The sequence below is a fragment of the Manis pentadactyla genome, chromosome 4 (genome assembly GCF_030020395.1).
Source record: "Manis pentadactyla isolate mManPen7 chromosome 4, mManPen7.hap1, whole genome shotgun sequence".
Classification (NCBI taxonomy): domain Eukaryota; kingdom Metazoa; phylum Chordata; class Mammalia; order Pholidota; family Manidae; genus Manis; species Manis pentadactyla.
In genome coordinates this window covers 11711436-11730073 of record NC_080022.1, presented here as the reverse complement: position 1 = coordinate 11730073, position 18638 = coordinate 11711436, and the positions used below count along the sequence as shown (strand labels likewise).

At 39.1% G+C, this 18638-nt stretch overlaps 1 protein-coding gene across 2 annotated transcripts in view; it reads left to right on the top strand.

Moving 5' to 3' along the window:
* Positions 1-18638, top strand: part of FBXO42 (F-box protein 42) — a 94471-nt gene that overhangs the window by 57175 nt on the left and 18658 nt on the right. For both annotated transcript variants that reach the window (XM_036914372.2, XM_036914374.2), the window contains one exon: positions 2715-2849. In XM_036914372.2, the coding sequence (XP_036770267.2) occupies positions 2715-2849 (135 nt within the window). The remainder of the gene's footprint in view (positions 1-2714; positions 2850-18638) is intronic.

Here is an 18638-nt window from a genome sequence, read left to right as displayed (position 1 = left end):
ATTAGGAACTTTAATTTTGTATTTAGTGGTCTAGAAGTTGTGAAAGGAAAGCATTCTGTTTGGGTGGAGAACTTTGGTAAAGGGGAAATGACTGCTTGAGCACTGGTATTTGCTCAAAGTTCTTAATTTTTTTCTAAAGGCCCATTGAACATGTTGGGTCTCCCCACCCCCACCTAAACCGGCATGTAGGTGTCTTAAATAAAAATAGACAATAAACAAAGTTCAGTGGGATGCTTAAAATATTTGAGTGTATTATTAATGACTATTTTCTTATTCTATTATATGTGAGTTCTAAACATAGCTGCCTAAATCGACTCCCTTCCTCTCCAAGCTTCGTTGATAATTGCTGCTAGACATTGAAAATACAGTGTGTGAAACTTACATTTCAGTCCCATAAGCTTTGCATAGTTTGGGCTGTGCCTTCCTCTTCCAGGAACCTTTGTTTGCTCAAAGAGAAGCAGGAAAATGCTGATCGCCTTATTTTAGTGTAGGATTAAAATACATGCGGTAAGGACCTCGTGGGGCCCAGCTGCTCCCTGGGTTTTCAGTCCAAATAGAGAAGAAGAATGTTGCTACCTCTGAGAAATAAAAGCTCTATGCTCTTTTGCTACACAGTGGAAACAGCTGCCAAGAGTTGATGTTTTAGGTCTGGTGAGATATAGTGAGCCCTTCACTCTTTTAGTTATACAATCATGGGTATGTCTTACTAAATATTGTTATAATGGGCACAGATTAAGGTTTCAGAGGCTGTAGAACATGGCTAATTTCTGTTCTGGAGGTATGGACTAGTAAAAGGAGAAGGATTTTTTTTAGACCTGGCACCAGTTTCTATTCAAAATTATCCCATTTGTTGGAGTAGCTCTGTCAAATAAGGTATGAGAAAACCAGCATAGCTGAAACTCAGCTCCTTTAGTGGAGACTAAAATGTAGCTCCAGTAATTATACTTTTTGTTTATCTGATATCATCTAACTTGATCCTTTGTTATTTGTAGCTCTTAACAAATCTGAAACATGATCAATGGGATTTCATAGGCTTTTACTTAATAGACTTTCCTTGGGATGTGGTTTAAAAAACTGTTTTAGATACAGATAATTTTTTTCGAAAGTGGAGGAAGTCAGTGGAAAGTGTAAGATCATTTAAATTTTCATCTACCATTGTAGTGTGTGTTCTGGAAATACAGGAAGTATTTTAAGGTGTGAGCGTATTGATGATTAGATGGTATTTCATTTCTTCACATCTCTAGTTTCTTTCATGTGTCTGTTAATTTGAAAAGTCTGCAGCTCCCTTGTTGCTCAGTGTCAGGTCAGATGATTTGGATTTACTCTTCGCACTGACTGAAATTACTGGGTGTAAGTAACTGAAGCCACTATTTTTATTATCTCTTAACTCATCCAATTTTCTGACTTGGCCTTCCTAGTGTAGAGGTTCCTTAAAGGGCCTACTGGGTGGGCTGAGTCAAGGAGAGGAAAAAGGAGGGTTACCCCAATGCTAGCATGTGTCACAGAGGCAATCGCCACAGTGGTATCTCCATTTTTCTGAGCTCGAGTAAGTGGTGCCAGACTTCAGAAGAGATCTTAAAAACAGTGATGTGCCAAAGTGAATTAGACCGACAAATAAGCTGAAACCATGCACTAATGGTTTGAATCTCTGAATTTCTTTTCCGTTTAACTCTTTTAGCCTAGTTTCATGTGAACATTCAGGGGTCCTTTTTTCCCACTGTGAAATGGGTAGAAAAGAAAGTTTTGCTCAGCCCTTTTCCTGAGATCCAAGATGGTAAATGCAGGACTGTAAGGAATGTGGTCATCTTCTCCAAAGGATAGAGATTAAATGAGCTTTCCCATGGGAAGTACGGGGGCAGAGCTCAGCTGTCATGCCTCTCGTCTAGACTCTTCTGGTTTTCCAGTTTTAGGGGAACAGCCCCGTTCACCGTCATTGCCTCTTGTTCCAAATGGTGTCCATTGGTGAGGTGTACACAATCATCTAGTTAAAAAGGCTCTTCTCAGAGGCCTTAGTGCTTTTTAAATATTACTTACTGCACTGGTTTTTTATTCAGCATCAACAAGCCTGCCTTAATGGCTTGTGAATACGCATAGGGGCTTAATGACTCCATGCTTTTTCTCTCAGTTGCTTTGGAATCATACTACTTCTGGGATCACTGAGCTACATTGGTCTTTACATGTGGCAATTTCATGGCATTGATTAAAATTTTTTCTGTTACACTCTCTTTCACACAAAGACCTGTTTATTGGCTTGTGCTTCAGGTTTCACTTGAAAACAAACAGTAAGAGGAGGACTGGAGGAGAGAAATGGGAGGAGAGTACATCTGTTAGCACCGACTGTCTTTGCCTAGCCCTAGAGGATAATGATGCAGGTTTAGGTTAATTATGAAGCTGTGCTGAAATTTCATTCACTGAGCACTCTTAATCTGAATTCTTGTGTGTTCCCGCTGAAATTACACTGTCTTATTTAATGATATCATTGTCAGTTGGCTTACTGTGCTCAGAAGTAACATTTCCATAGTTTTCTCTGGGTCTTACTTTAAAGGTTAGTATAATACCAACCTGAAGACAGCAGGCTGGTTATATAAAGTTGGTATCCAGTAACAGTGTCAGAACGTGTCAAATAATTGATCTGATAGATACGGGCTCTGGGTAAGGCGTTAGAAGGACTTCAAAATTAAACATCAGTTATTCGTTTATTGTTTTATTTCTAGGTGCATGCTATTATGATGCTAATCAGTCCATGTATGTGTTTGGAGGCTGTACCCAGAGCAGCTGCAATGCTGCCTTCAATGACCTCTGGAGACTTGACCTAAATAGCAAAGAGTGGATCCGACCTTTGGCTTCAGGTAAGAGATAAAATGCTTATCTTTGTCTTCTTACCAGGTAACTTCCTTTGCATAGAAACTCTACCTGGTCCTTTTTGGTTTTGGTCTTAAGGGCAGGTTACTGGGGCCCGAGGTCCTTTTGTCAGATCTGCTGTGTGAATGCTAAGAGTAACGTGCTTGTGTAAGTTCTTTGAAGTAAAAAAAGATTTTTTTTTTATACTTTATCGTTAGTAATTGGTGCCCTGCCAAAATTGCTATACTGCTGTGTGAATTCATCTGTGTGGTTTTCTCAATCACTTGTATAGGTGTGATATACTCTTTTGTATGAAGTAAAGAGTGAGCAGAAACAGAGTCGTGAGAACTGTAGTTGACTGACAGAAGGTATTGTCCCAGGACTAAGGTCTGTGAATACCTTTTGTTGCTGCCAGCTCAGATACTTGGGGAATGTGTGGAACATGCCTCTGCTGGTTACTTGGAGTCTGAGAAGATCCACAGTAGGTACATTCCTGCATAGTCCCACTATGCCAGAATTCTGGCAAAGGGAAGTGAGATTAGTTTCTCCTTTTTGACCTAATCTTTCTTAGGAAAAAACATATAAAAACACCATTGTTTTTGCACTCATGAGGCAGGACAACTTGAAAAGGTATAGTTATAAGATTGGAGGGTCTGGTGTGATAGAGAGTCTACTGAGCATGAAGTATCCTGCTAGATTGTTGGCAAACTTTCCCCAAACATTCTTCATTTGGCTTTTCAAGTTTGGAATTCACTCTAAGACTAAGGAGACTAGGGTTTTCCTTAGACAGATTCCTTACTTATTTAGGTCTGAATTCCTATTTTGATTATTAAGTGGGAGTCAGCAGGGTATATTAAGAAGAGCTTAAGAGTAAGGAGACGTGAATTTCATTTCCTGGCATAGTTTCCAATTCTCCATGTAACTGTGAACAAGTTACTGCATCTCTCAGAGAGAAATGTGGATTAGGACTAGAGAATTCTATTTTTAAATGGGTTGGGAGACTAGTTTATGTTTCCCTTTATTTCTACAATGAATGTCTAGGCCAGGGGCTTAAAACTTTTTTATGAGAAGCAGCTACATTTTGCTTTCCCAAAGCTATAAGCCCTTGTTTCTTTCTCCTGCTGAGGCAACTATAGGAGGGAGGAGCATAACAGTGGATACTCAAAAGGTGGGTTGGGTTTTGTACAGGTGAAGTTCTTTATTAAAATTATTTGAAGGTTAATGCTTTTTAGGATCCTCAACATTTTGTACTTTGGAGAGTTTCCTTTTCTAGCCCTTTGTCCCCTTTTGCACTTAAGTGCAATATTGACTCATATTTGGAACCACAGATCCTAAAATACAGAGGGTCTTGTCAGCTTTAGCATCCCATTGCCACTGAACTGAGTGTCTTCAGGTCCCATTTCAGAGCAGCTTTGATTGTTCCAGTGACAATACTGCCCTTCTCTGTCTTGTAACCAAGCTTTATGCCGTTGATAATTTGGCGTGGTGTTGCTCTTTCTTGTAGAAGTGGACTCTGGACTTTGCAACCGTCATAGCCTACTACAAGCTGCTTTGCTTATTTTTTTCTTATTTCTCTCTATAAGAGGGACATAGGATTTTTTTTTTTAATACCAAGCTTAAAGACTGTGTTTTGAAATCTCCAAGGTACAAGTATGAGAGAAGTAACTGACTTGGTAATTCAGATTCATAGAAGCTCCTGAATGTTTAAACATTCTGACAGATTGTCTCAAAAGAATCTAGTTACTGCTTCATTCTAATCAACATTTAGAGCCTAGCTTTTGAGGGGGAAAAGCTGAGCTTTTTGAAATGTTTACTTTTTAAACAAACGAGTAATAGTTTAGTAAAGAGTCCTTTGAGATTCTCATTTAGGCAGAAATCCCATGGGAAGATTGCCTGAGGAGATGTTTCTATATGCTGTCTGAGTCCCAACCAAAATTACTTCCTAACTGAAACATCAGTGAGTCTTTCTGAACAAAACACAGTTGTTGATAGGTTTCAGTGTGCATGACTCACCCATGTTAGTGCAAAGAGGTGGATAGGCTGGAAGGTGGCTGAGGGGAGGGTGCCCACCACCCTTCGGCGCCAGCTGTGAAATCTTAAAGCTTTTGAATATTTAAAGCAATGAGTATTTGAAGTTCACAGTGCTCAGCCTTCAAAAGTATAGCTGTGTGGAGAAGAGCATCAGACAAGCAGTGGAGCAGATTTGGTTTGGGAACAGTCTGGATAGAGAATGCTGTGCATCAGGTGTCTTCCTGACACACTTACTTGGGTTATAGTGCAGGTGAGACGGGAGCATTCTCATTTTGATTGGTGTCTTAGTCAGCTCAGGCTGCCATAACAAAATACCGTAGACTGGATGACTTACACAACAAAAATGTATTTCTCACAGTTCTGGAGGCGAGGAGTCTAAATCAGGGTGCTGGTGAGGGCTCTCTTCCTGTCTTTCAGACCGCTGCCTTTTCACTTTGTCCTCACATGGCAGAGAATCTAGTGCCTCTTCCTATCTTTATAAGAGCACTAATCCCATCATAAGGGCCACACCCCCTCAACTTCATCTAACCCTAGTTATCTCCCAAAGGAACCATCTCCAAATGCCACCACACTGGGAGTAGGGCTTCAACCTGAGAATTTTGTGAAGACACAGTTCAATCCATAGCATTGGAATTAATGGGATTTGCTCATGAAGGCTTCTCTTTAGTTCCTTTTGAAATGATAGAAGTGCTCCACCTGGAGGGAACGTGATGGCGAAGAGTATTAGAATGACAGCTTATACGGGTGAGAGACCCACAGCTAGTGCTTCTCAGACACTTCGAATGAAGTACCTCTGCCTACTTTTTACACCTGCCATTGCTGTCTCTGCTTCCATGGAGCTTATATTGTAATGGAGAAGAAACAAAAAAACAAGCAAATTGTTAGGAATTATGAAGGGAAACACTCAAGGAATGAGGTACAGAATGAGAATTACACTAAATCGGAAGCACCATTTTTTTGCTATGATCTGAAGGCTGAACAGCGGAGGGGAGTGAGAACAGCAGATGCAGACCTGGGCAGCAGAAGACAGGACTTGTTGGAGGACCTGAAAACTGACCTTTGTGGCTAGAGCATCATGAACAAGGGGCAGAGTGGCACAGTCAGGGTTGGATATAGGCAGGAGCCCACTCGTGTTGTGAGATGATAAGCAGAGGGGTATTACGATCCAGTTACATTGTAAAGAACACCTCTGCTGCTATTTAGGAAATGGATTGAAGAAGGCAAGAAACTAAAGCAGAGAAAACAGGTGGAAGGCTATCAAAATAGTACAGGGGAGAGACTGTGATGGCTTGGATTAGAGTCCTAGTAGTGGAAATAAAGAGAAGTGGATGAATTTGAGCTGAATTTTCATGTTAAAATTGATAGGCTTCTTGATGGATTGGATATAGGGAGGTGAGAGGGTCCGTCGAGGCTCACTTAGGTTTCAGGTTTGTACAGCTAAGCAGATAGTGGGCCCATTTGCTGGAATGGAGAATAAATATTTAGAGGCTTAGTTTTTTATCTCTTTGAACATTTAAGTGTACTATTAAGTAATTAATTGTTGTAAGAGTTTGGCATTTAAAATAGCACAGCCTTCCTTTTTTTTTTTTTATTGAAGCATAGTTGATATACAATCTTACATTGGTTTCAAGTATACATCACAGTGGTTCAACAGTTACCTGTATTCTTAAATCCTCACCCCCACTAGTGCAGTTACTATCTTGTCAACAACATAGGAAGATGTAGCAGAATCATTGGATATATTCTTATTTATTTATTTATTATTAAGGTATTATTGATATACACTCTTATGGAGGTTTCACATGAAAAAACAATGTGGTTACTACATTCACCCCTGTTATCATGTCCCCCCCATACCCCATTGCAATCACTCATTGGCTATATTCTTCGTGCTGTACTACCATCCCCATGACCAGCTGATACTATGATTGCAGAACAGCACAGCCCTTCTATTTGTTCAGTTAATTCTTCTCTAATCCTTCATTTGTTCATGAAGCAAATATCTATGATTGCCTACTCTGTGCTTGGTATTGTTTAGATGTCAGGGATACGTGAGTAAATCAGACAGACAAAAAAATCCCACTCCGAATGGAGATTAAATTTGAATGAGAGAAAACAAGATACTAAAAATAACAAATCTATAGTATGTTAGAAGATGGTTAATGCTACTGAAGCAAAACTGTAGCATGCTAAGGGGGACTCAGGAATAGTACGGGTTATAATTAGGGTGATCAGGGTAGATGTCATGGAGAAAGTGACATTAGAACAAAAACTTGTTGGATACAAGAAGTGAACCATGTGGATATTCCAAACAATAGCCAGTGCGAAAATCCAGAGGTGGGAGTGTGTTTGGGGTAGTCAAGGGATAATGAGGAATCCTGTGTAACTAGAATAGAATGAACAAAGGAGAGTGTACCAGGAGAGGAGTGTAGACAAATCATGTAGGAGAGGGTGTCATACATGTAAGTCTTTCTGGCTGTTTTAAGGGCTTTATCGTATTCTTTGAGTGAAATGGCAGGTCATTTCAGTTTCTGAGAAGACTGTGTAAGAGGACAAGTGTGGAAATACGGATACCATTTAAGAAGTGGTAGTAATCATCTAGGAACGAAATGATGGTGACGTAGACTAGAGTGTTAGGAGAAAGTTAAAAACTAGTGGATAACAGCCATGGGATTTGCCCATGGTTTGGAAGTGGAGTGTTCAAGAGAGGAGTCAAAGGTGGCTGTAAGGATTTTTAGCGTGGGCATTTTGAGGGAGGGAATGCCCATGCCATTAACTGAGATGGGTAAGACTGTGGGAAGTCAGTGTTGGCAAAGTGCAGGAGAGATGTGAAATTAGTTTGAAACATGTTAATTTTGAAATGCACATTAGGACATCCAGGTGGAGATGTATGTATTGGAGTTCAGGGGAGAAATGCATACTAGAGACGTGTGCAGATAGCCAAATGGGAGTCATTAGCAATAGATGAATTTAAAACCATGAGACTGGATGAGAGTATTAGGGGAGGGAATGAAGAGAGGAGGCTGGGAGACCTCCAGCATTTAGAGATCTGGGAGGAGAGGGGGAAACAGCAAAAGACTAGAAAAGTAGTAGGAAACTGGGAGAGTGTGGTGTGACAGTTAAATACAAACAGTACATTAATTTTTTTAAGGGTTTTGCTGTAAAGGAGAGCAAAGAAATGAAGTGCTAAGTGGAGGTGAATGTAGAATTCAGAGGTTTGTTTTTTTGTTTGTTTTTAGGATTGCATATTATAGCATGTTTATTGCTGATGGGAAATAATCTTTTTAGAGGGAGGAGTTGATTTGGATAGAGAAGAAGAATTGTTAGAGCAGTGAGCTCAGGTTGTGAGGGAGGCAGAATCTACTATACAAGTGGAGACGGTGGCAGTAGATAGGAACACTGACCATTTTACCCAAAGAAACATGAGGGAATATATGATGCTGGTGAATGGGAAGGTGTGGAACTGGTGGAAGTCCTCTCTTGATGGCTTTATCACTCAGATAAAATAATTGAGGGTGGAACAGAACAGAAACCATTGGAAACCCTGGCCAGTGATTAAGAATGTACAGTTGTTTAGGATGTAGTCTTTGCCAGTTGGTTCTAGGAAGTTGAATGTTTCATCTTCCGTATTGTACTAAGGTAACACCTTAATTCTTAATCACATTTGTCTGACTCATATCAGTTCCTGAAGCAGATGAGCAGTTCTTGGAACAGGTACTTCAAAAGACTAATGTTTAAGCCACTGTTTCTGAAGTACTCTTTTTTTCAAACAGGCTGATTTTGGCTTCTGTTTAATATATAACACCATCATAAGTCACTGCCATTTTTGATTACTTTTAATCAAGATAGAAAGTTTCAAGTTGAAATTTTTATCCTTAAAATTGCAATGTTGTGTGGAAAGTAATATGGAGGTTCCACAAAAAACTAAAAATAGAAATACTGCTTGACCCAGTAATTCCACTCCTAGGAATTTAACCAAAGAAAACAAGATCTTAGAAAAATTATCTTTTCCTTTTCTTCCCATTTAGTCTTCCCACACATGCAATTCCAAGTGATGGCTTGTGGTTCAGGTCTTTTGTTTTAGAAAAACACACTCAGGACAGAGATATCAAACCTAGATGCCTGTTATAATCTTGGCCTTATAAATCCTGAGCTACTGCTTGCCTCTGAACTTAATTACTTCTGCTTCTGCTTCAAAAAGACATAGGCACCCCTATGTTTATCGCTGCATTGTTTGCAAATAGCCAAAATATGGAAACAACCTAAGTGTCCATCAATAGATGAATGGATAAAGAATATGTGGTACATACACACAATGGAATATTATTTAGCCACAAAAAGAAATCCTGTCATTTGCAACAACATGGATGGATCTAGAAGGGTATTATGCTCAGTGAAATACGCCAGGTGGAGAAGGACAAAGACCAGATAATTTCGCTCATTTGTGGAGAATAACAGCAAAGCAAAACAGAAGGAACAAAATAGCAGTAGACTCACAGACACCGAGAAAGGGACTAATGGTTACCAAAGGGGAGGGTGAGTGGGGAGGGAGGTAAAAGGGGATAAGGGACACAGTAATTTACAATCACAATATAGGTAGGTCACGGGACAGTAGTACAGCACAGAGAATACAATTAATGACTCTGTAACATCTGACTATGTTGATAGACAGTGACCGCAATGGAGGGGGTGAGGACTTGATAATATGGATGAATAGTGAACCACTGTGTTGTGTATTTGAAACCATCATAAATTGTTTATCAGTGATACTTTAATTTAAAAAATTGCAATGTTCAGATTTTCAGAAGTCCTTAAGATTAGTCCACACCCATTTACAAAAGAACAAATTTCAGTCTTAGAAGTTTACACAGTTAGGAGAGTCTGTAAATGCTGGGAGTCTATAAACAATTGGTAAAGATTTCAACCTCAGCCTGTCATTTCTGTTGACAAGTCCTAGAGCACAGTTGATTTTCTCACCACATTCTCCCCATAGAATCTTCTTTCCCAAGGATTTCTTTTTCCCTTTTCCCTTTCTTCCCATTTAGTCTTCCCACACATGCAATTCCAAGTGATGGCTTGTGGTTCAGGTCTTTTGTTTTAGAAAAACACTCTCAAGGACAGAGATACACAACCTAGATGCCTGTTGTGATCTTGGCCTTGTAACTCCTGAGCTACTGCTTGCCTCTGAACCTAACTACTTCTGCTTTTTTTGGGCCTCAGTTTCCTCCTGTGTATAAAGAAGAAGAGACAAGACCACTCACTGTTCCCCAAGAACCATATACCAGATCACTTTTCTCCAAATAACCTGGGATGCTTACTAAAAAATAAAGATTCTTCAACCTCTTAGTAAACTTACCTAATCTCAAAGGATTGGGGGATAGAGTGGTAGATCTGCATTTTTAAAAAAGATAAAATGTCCCAGTTGATTGTCAGCCTACCTGAATTTGGAAATCCTGGATCCCTGTGAAATCTTCCTGCTTTCTTATTGTATGGTCTCTAACATCACTTTGTCATCACAGTCTGTTAGGTGGATATGTAATGTGCCAAACCAGACTCCCTAACTGTTGCTAAGGAAGCAGAATGGCTGCGCTATGCTCTCTTAGCTGCTGCTTGGTAGAAATAGCTCTTTTACCCTCGTCAACCAAGAATGAGTGGCCTTGCTGTCTGAGGAAATGTGTAAGACCTTGAGAGGGCTTTGGGGTGGGGTGTAGGTTGTCCCAGATTTGTTACACATATCTAACCTTCAAATCAACCCAGTTAGGTTGGCACTACCACTATCCCCGTCTTACAGATGAGGAAACTGAAGCTCAGAGAATCACCTAGTAATTTTTCTAAGATCACAACCAATAAGTGATAGAATAGTGATTGAGACCCAAGATTTTGTCTCTAAAGCCTGTGTTCTTTCTACCCTGCCATGATGTGAGGTTTTTTTCCTCTAATTATTTCACATTACCGGTTTCTTTTAACTTCATAAATAGACTTTTAAATTTTAGAATAGAGCAGTTTACATATGCCCTACATCTTGCATTAAACCTCTTGCATTAGTATATGACAACTAATGAACCAGTATTGATGCATTATTATTAAAGTTCATTCTTCCTATTCAGATTTACTTATTTTTTTTTATCTGATGTCCTTTTTCTGTTCCAAGATCCCATCCTGAATACATATATTTAGTCTTTCTGTCTCTCTAGGTTCTTCTTGGCTGTGACAGTTTCCCAGCATTTCCTTGTTTGATGATCTTGACAGTTTTGAGGAGTACTGTCAGGTATTTTTTGGACTGTCATTCAGTTTGGGTTTCCTGGTGTTTTTCCTGTGGTTAGATTAGAGTTACAGGTTTGGGGAGGAAGAGCACAACTGTAAAGTACCCTTCACATTCACATCCTATCAAGGGTACATACTGTTACCATAATTGATCATTGTTGATGTTAACTTTGATAACCTGGCTGAGATAGTGTTTATTAAATTTCTCCACTGTAAAATTATCCTTTTTTCCCCTCCTCTTAAAATTCTTTTTTGTAGTTTATTTTTCTTTGTTTTGCTGTGATTGCATTTTCTTTACTTCTAGTTGCCCTTAGTCATTTACATTCCATTGAATTTTGGGGGAATAACTAAGCTACCTTGGCTATTATGTCTATCATTAGTCAGGAAAGGTTCATGAGCAGAGGGTATGTCATCTGAAGAAACTTTTTCATAGCTTAGAGAATTTTTAAATACCAACAGGACTTGCCGCTTTAAAATTTTTAGCTGGGGAGCAGCAGGATGCTGAAGGCAACCTCTCTCTTTTATTCTGATCTCGCACAGCCAAGGTCTTTCTAGCTGCCCAGAGTAATCACTGAGTAATCCAGCAGAAAAACTAGTTGACTTTTGGAGTCAGGGTCAGGAAAAAGAAAGCATATTGGTGCTGTTTGTAGGAAGACAAGAATATCCTTAGAAGCTGGAAATGCTGAAATTGTCCAGAAATAGCTGCCCATAGTGTCACTGTTTCTCTTACTGTGTATATGATACCTTAAAAATGATGTGCATAGGGCCCTTGGGTCCATTGATGAAGCTTTCTGTCCTGTGTCTAGAGGAAAGGCTTAGTCTTAGGTTCTCTCCTCTTTTCTGAACCTGTGGTAATGTCACCAAGAAATGTCCAAACAAACAAAGGAGTCTAGTACTGACACCTAGCACCAGGTATAACTAAAACAGCTGACAGGAGAATGTTCTGGAAAAGATCACCCAGTCCTTACCTTGACTTAGGTCACAGGCGTCAGTGCTGACATTGAAATAGCTGAATGTGGAATTTTTTAGAATAATTGTATTAGTATACTCATAAGCATTAGATTCTGCTTTTTAACATTGTTTTGCATGTAAACACAGTACATTTTTTAAAACTATCATCAAATGCAAATGTGTTCTGAGAATACCAGGTCTTTGGGGATGGAGAAGTGGATGGTTATCTACTGTAAATATCAGACATGTAGCAAGAGGACATGCCTGCCTTTCAAATACATTCCATGCTTCTACTGTGTGTCTTAAAAAACATTTCATTGATCTTACTATTTTACTATTTTTTTTGTGAATGAGAAGACCCAACTAATTCTACCTATGGATCTTATCTTGATTACCAAGTGTAATGGTTACCAAAATGTATTAAATTTTATCCATATTGAAAAATCCTTCATTCTTCAATTTTTATTCATTTGGTCCAACTCCTGAGCTTTTTCTATCCTTCCTTAAAACTCTGTAAGCCTTTTTTTGTTTTACGTAGAAGTCTGGAGTGTCATTGAGATTAAGCAGTGACTTCCCTTAGAATTCTGAGCTTTTGTATCTACATGTTGTGTTCCTGTCTAGTTACCATCTTGACAAGCAGATTTTGGTTGCTCTTGGGTTCCCTGTTTAGTAAAACTCTCAAACCACGTAGGGTTTCATTTATTTTCAAGTGTCCACATAATTACCCACAACGGAACCTCATCGTTTTATGACTACAGTAAACTTCATTTTGTATGATGCTTTATCCCTATGTATGTCCAGTGCTATTTAGATTTATTAACTTTATGTTCTGAGGGAAATTACAGAAGGCCAATCCTATATGGGCAAACACAGTAAATAACTATCCTTGGGCATTTCTACCTTCTTCCCCAGGAGTGACCCTAGGGCTCCTGTTGGTTTCTAGGACACTCGACAGAGCAGCTCATGCCCAGTGTATGTTGTTTGGCTGTTAATTCTCTATACAATCAGGATCAGGCCAGTTCTCAAATATTCCAGCTCTTGTATCTTTGAGATTTTGTAAAGAACATACAGGGGCTCTTCCTAGGGAGGTGAGAGTTGTGATTGGTCATTTCTTAACTTAAAATACCAACTCCAGTTCTGAGAGTCTGTCCTTTCAAAGCTCAGAAATTACCTCTCCTCTCTTCCTTGGGAGGTAAACTCTTGAACTGGGCTTTAATTGATTCTATTTTTTAAATAAGTAGCACCCCTGATAATTTCATTTTTTTTCCATAGTTCTCTCTGGAAGTGATTATGAGCTGTGGATTTTATATTTGATTTGTTGGCTTTTATGCTGTGTTCCTATTTTGCCTTCTCTTCCATTTTACTAAGACTTCTGAAATCCCATTGTCAATCTTAAAATGTTCCCTGCTATTTGATTTACTTACAAGATGAGTTACAGGGTGGTTGCATTTTATGTGAGCAATGTGTTCTTGAAGACTTCACATAAGGAGTTTTAATTCTGACAGTGGATTGCTGGTATTTGTTTACTGGTAAAAGAAGTGGGTGACGCCATTGCAACAATAGTATTAACATAGCTCACAGTTCACGTCACTCTACCAGCTTTTACATTAGCCATTCTTTTTTTCTTAATAATACTTTATTGAAACATAATTTACATACAGTAAAACAAACACATCTTAAGTGCTTCACTCAGAGACTTTTCTGCATATGTATACAGTCATGTGATCATCATTTAGATCAAGATAACAAAGTACTTCTGTCACTTCCAAAAGTTCTTCAATGTGCCTTTCCTGCCAGTACCACTCCCCGCAGAGGTAACCACTGTTCTGACTTCTAACAGAATTTTTTTGAGATTCATCTTGGTCTTTTTGAGAGTGATCGTGTTGTGTCTGTCAATGGTTTATTCCTTTTCATTGCTGTGAGTACTCCGTAATGCGAATATACTTCTTTTAAATCTGTTCTCCCTTTGAGTAGATACTTGGGTTCTTTCCACTTTGAGTATAGCTGCAATAAACATTCTTATTTAAGTTTGTTTGTGAACATACACCTTCATTTCTTACTGAAGACCTACTTGTTAACTTTAAGAAACACTCTAGATCTGGTAAGTATCCCAGAGAGTTCTCTGTTCACTTAGTCCCACTCTAAGAAGATCTGGTGCTATAACTAGGTATTACAGAGGCTTAGGGGAAAAAAGACCATTTGGCTAATAGTTAAAGGTACTACTCATTGTTAGGTCCTCATGACCTAAAGTGGTGGGAGGAATGTGTTATGGGAGGGAGGGAGGCTGGTTGGTAATACCATCAAGAGCATGTTTTTTGTGCCAGGCAAACACAGGTTTGCATTCCATCTCTGTTGCTTAGTAACAGGGTGACTTGAGACAGGTTATTTAACATCTCATTCGCCTCACCTTTAGGGTAGAGATAGTAATACCTGCTTTTCATGGTTTTTGTTCAGACTACATACAATATAATACTTAGTGAAGAGGGGATGTGGAAACTGATTAGGTTGCCATCTTGTGTGTACTGAAGTACTAGCTAAGGGGTGGAGAGTGGTTATCAGTAAGTTATCAAGTTCCCAAGGCTTGAAAAGTGACTGCATTCATTCTTTTGTTTATTCATTTTTATGCCTTAATCTATAGAGAGTATATGCCCAGTGCTGTCCTAGGTACTACAGATGTAGGTGTGGGCAAAGAAGCAGGGTCTACTGGGAGAAGACAGACAATAAACCAGTCATACAAAGAAAATATAAAGAACTAAGAAGAAAATAATTGATGGTGCAAAAGAGAAGGTGGGGATATTTAAAATAAGTTGTAAAATGTATGTAGAGCCAGGACCTATGTGGATGGACAGATTTTTTAAAGAAAATGTGGTTTGTGAGCAGTAGCAAACTAATGAATTAGGATTCTATTCACAATTTGTTAAAATTCATTTTTAAGGCTGATTTTTATTAAGGTGATTATCAAGTATTTTTCTGTTCTCATAGAAGGAAGGCACCCAGGGCCCAGACACCACTCACATGTGCTAATCTCTAAGAGAAAGCATAGAACGTTTCTTAGTGACTACTTCTGAGTTCTTTGTTGTATTAGCTCATTCCTGATCCATGGACCCATTCCTGGTTAATCTTCTTTATGAGTTGGTGATTTCTCCTTGTCTCCTCTAGCCCTTTGCAATCCTGGAACAACCTGGATCTGTGATGGTCTCGGGAGATGTGAATGAGAGCAGAGCCAGTGGGTTCCCCTAGGGAAGGAAGGAATCCTTCCTGTTTGTTATAAAGTTCAGATTCTGGGATTTTTTCCAGGATACATGCTTTTCTAAGGTGGGTACACATTCTCTCCTGCTGGAGAAGATTGAGAACATTTGCATGGTGCAAATCTGGGTAAACTTTGATCCTCCAGGGGAGAGAATAAATAAGATTATACCATATTTCAGTTTGACTCTTTTCCACCTAAGATTTTCTACTTTTGACACCAGGCCAGAAACCTTATGACTAGCAACATTGTTTTCACTTCTGAACACAGCCCCTTTAAGAGTACCTCCCCATGCCCCCATTAGAGCTTCAGTTAACAAATTACCGGATTAAACTGAGACTCTGGACCTCCTCTCATCACTGAAAAACTGAATCTAAAAACTACTTGAAATGGTAACAAGGAACTGACTAGTTTTTATGTTGTTAATTTTTAGCTAGTAAGTGCTGCCCTATTCAAGTGGTCTTTCATGTGGGTTTGTTTAGAAGTGAAAACAATGCCAGTAGGAAAATTCTTTTTGTTCATGCCTGTGGGATGTATAGTTACACAGAATCTAAAAGCTTGTCATGCCCATTAACAAAAGTTCCTCTTATTTTGGATAGTCTGTAAAATGACCCAAGGAGTGATGTTTTTAAGACATGGATATAATTGTAATAATAAAAATGTATGCCCTGAAGCCCAAGGTACAGACAAGCTCTGTCTAATATCAGTGAGTTGTTTTGATATCAGTCAGTAACTTCCTGGTTGTGTTGCTGCTGAGGAACAAAATTGGAGGAAAAAAATGGACCATGGAAGGCCACCCAGAGAAGTGTTTGGGCTTCTACGCTCCTGCCCCAAAGGCACACTGATGCCTCCAGGGTAGGTTGCCATTAATTGGAGCCAGTTAATCCCAACCCATGAGGTATCTGTAACTGGTTGGGTTCAGTTCAGCGAACATTGTCATAAGAAATAGTTCCTGCCCCCTAGGATGGTACACTCTTATTGGAAGACTGTAAATGTAACAAGATTTTCAGCACTGTGGGCTGAGTGCTCTGACTGAGGTAGACAAAGGATGTCCCCTCCCGTGGAGGGTGTTCATCCCAGCTGGGAAGGGATAGGCTGGCAGAGGTCCTGAAGAATGCCATGCCTCTGCAGAAGAATTTTGTGCCCAGTACTGTGTTTGTGACCAACTTAAATCCCTATTTTAGGCTGAGTTTAAAGAGCACAGTTGACTAGAACCAAATCTAGGAGAGCAGATATTCAAGGGTTCTATAGTGACTGCCAAAGTGTAATTATATTTGCTTCCTGTTTTCTTTCTTTAAGATAAGCATTATATTTTTAATTTTTGTACGGGTATCTATATAAATACAAAGACTTATTATAATAATTATTGAATACATTGATGTTAAGTTGGAAATATTTTTATCATCAGAAGAGAAACTGATGTCTGTTCCAGATAGAATCCCTGTCTGTGGTCCTCAGCTGCATACTCTGGAGACCTTTCAGAACAGCTGTTTGTCTTCACAGTGTTCACAGCCTAAAGCAGACTTTATACTCAGGAACTGTGAAGTGTTCCCAATTTTCCTTTTGTCTCCCCATTCCTCAAACTGTAAACCATGAAGCATGCATTTCTTACTTCCTTTATAAAGTATTACTTGTAAAATCAAAACAGTTTATAGAGACATAAGCAGTTAAATTATAACTCCAGTAGTTTTTCTTTAGTCTCTTGTCTCCTAAGTTAAGTGCCAGCCTGTCCTCTTGTGCCCTCTAGATTTTCTGATTGAGATGTTAATGTGGTGTTCTGGGAAATGCCTCTCCAAATTATTCTTTGCCTGACCTCTGAACTCTTGCTATCAAGGTCAGTCACTTCACACACTCCCATAATGACAGCTCTATCAAGCCAAAGGCTCGGTCAGCTTCCCAAGACCCAGCTTGAGTTCTGTCAGCAAAATTCATCGCGCCCACTCACCATACACACCATACACACTCCACGACCACAAAAAAGTACCCACACAAAAGAAACTGTGAGGTAGGGTTGTTGGTTAATCTGGTCTATCAGGTCTTATCTTGCCCTCAAGGCCAGTTTTATGTGGGAAGGACGAGTGTACTGCCTGTGGAGCTGTGAGTGCATTTCTCTAGACCTGCCCTGGGAAAGTTAAGTGCATGTGAAGAGCTGTCAGTGTGAAATGGAGAATATGACTGGAAACCTCAGTACTGTTACTCATTCTTTAATGTCCCCTTTGACATCATTACCACAAAGTAAAATAATTGGGAAGCTTTCAGGGAAAATTTTTTGGTTGCCAGTTAAGAAACAGTTTAAACCAAATCCCCTTTAAAAAGGAATTCACACACCAGAACATTCTGAAATTCCATTACAAAGTGGAGATGTTGTCCAGTGCTTTCCTTCTGGATTCATGGGCATGTTAGTGAGCCCCACTGTTAAATTTTTCATGCACATTGTTTTCTGGTTTCCAAACTCTACCTCTTAAAAGTCCCTAATTTCTAGTTTTAGATCTTTCTATGTTCAGAGTCATGGAGAACTAATAACAAGTCACTTTCATTGCTGTAAATAAGTCTTAAAGTGATTTTCCTGAAAGACAGTAGGCAGAATGATTGTTTTCCCTTTCATTTAATTTGCAGGGTATAAGTTCAGTGACCTGTAGATGAAGAAGACCACAGAAATGTTTTTATATTGAAAGTGTTAAAGTAGTTCCTTTTAGCACCACCTTAAGCAAAGCATTTGTCAAGGAGAACCCACTTTGGACCCTTGTCCTTATTATTCTACTACCAAAATTCAGGGTTCCTTGTATAGGATATGTATAGTCATATACAGAGTATATGCACGGACAAAAGTCTGGATAGATTCAGTGTTAAGAAAAATCATCTGAACTTGGAAATAAGGCACAAGGATGACTGCATGCCCTTTTAATGCCATAGTGGAGCATTGTCTAACAGGCCCACCCAAGAATTATTTAACTCTCTACAACGTGGCTCTCAAAGTCTGTTCCCCAAACATCAGCATCACCTGGAAACTTGTTAGAAATGCAGCCTCTCTGACCTCACCCATGGAAACCCAGAAGTGGGGCCCAACAGTCTCTGTGTTGTAGCACATCCTCCAGCTACTTTGAATGCAGCTAAAGTTTGAGAACTACAATTCTAGGGGATTGGTAACTATTATTTATAATACCTTCATAATAAACTAATAATATTAATAAATAATCATAGTATAGAGATATCAAAGTAATTTTTTTAGTCATGCATAAAATACAGACATCCCACTTAAATAAAACAGGTGCTTGTTTTATCTTCTGTCAAACATTTGAACTGT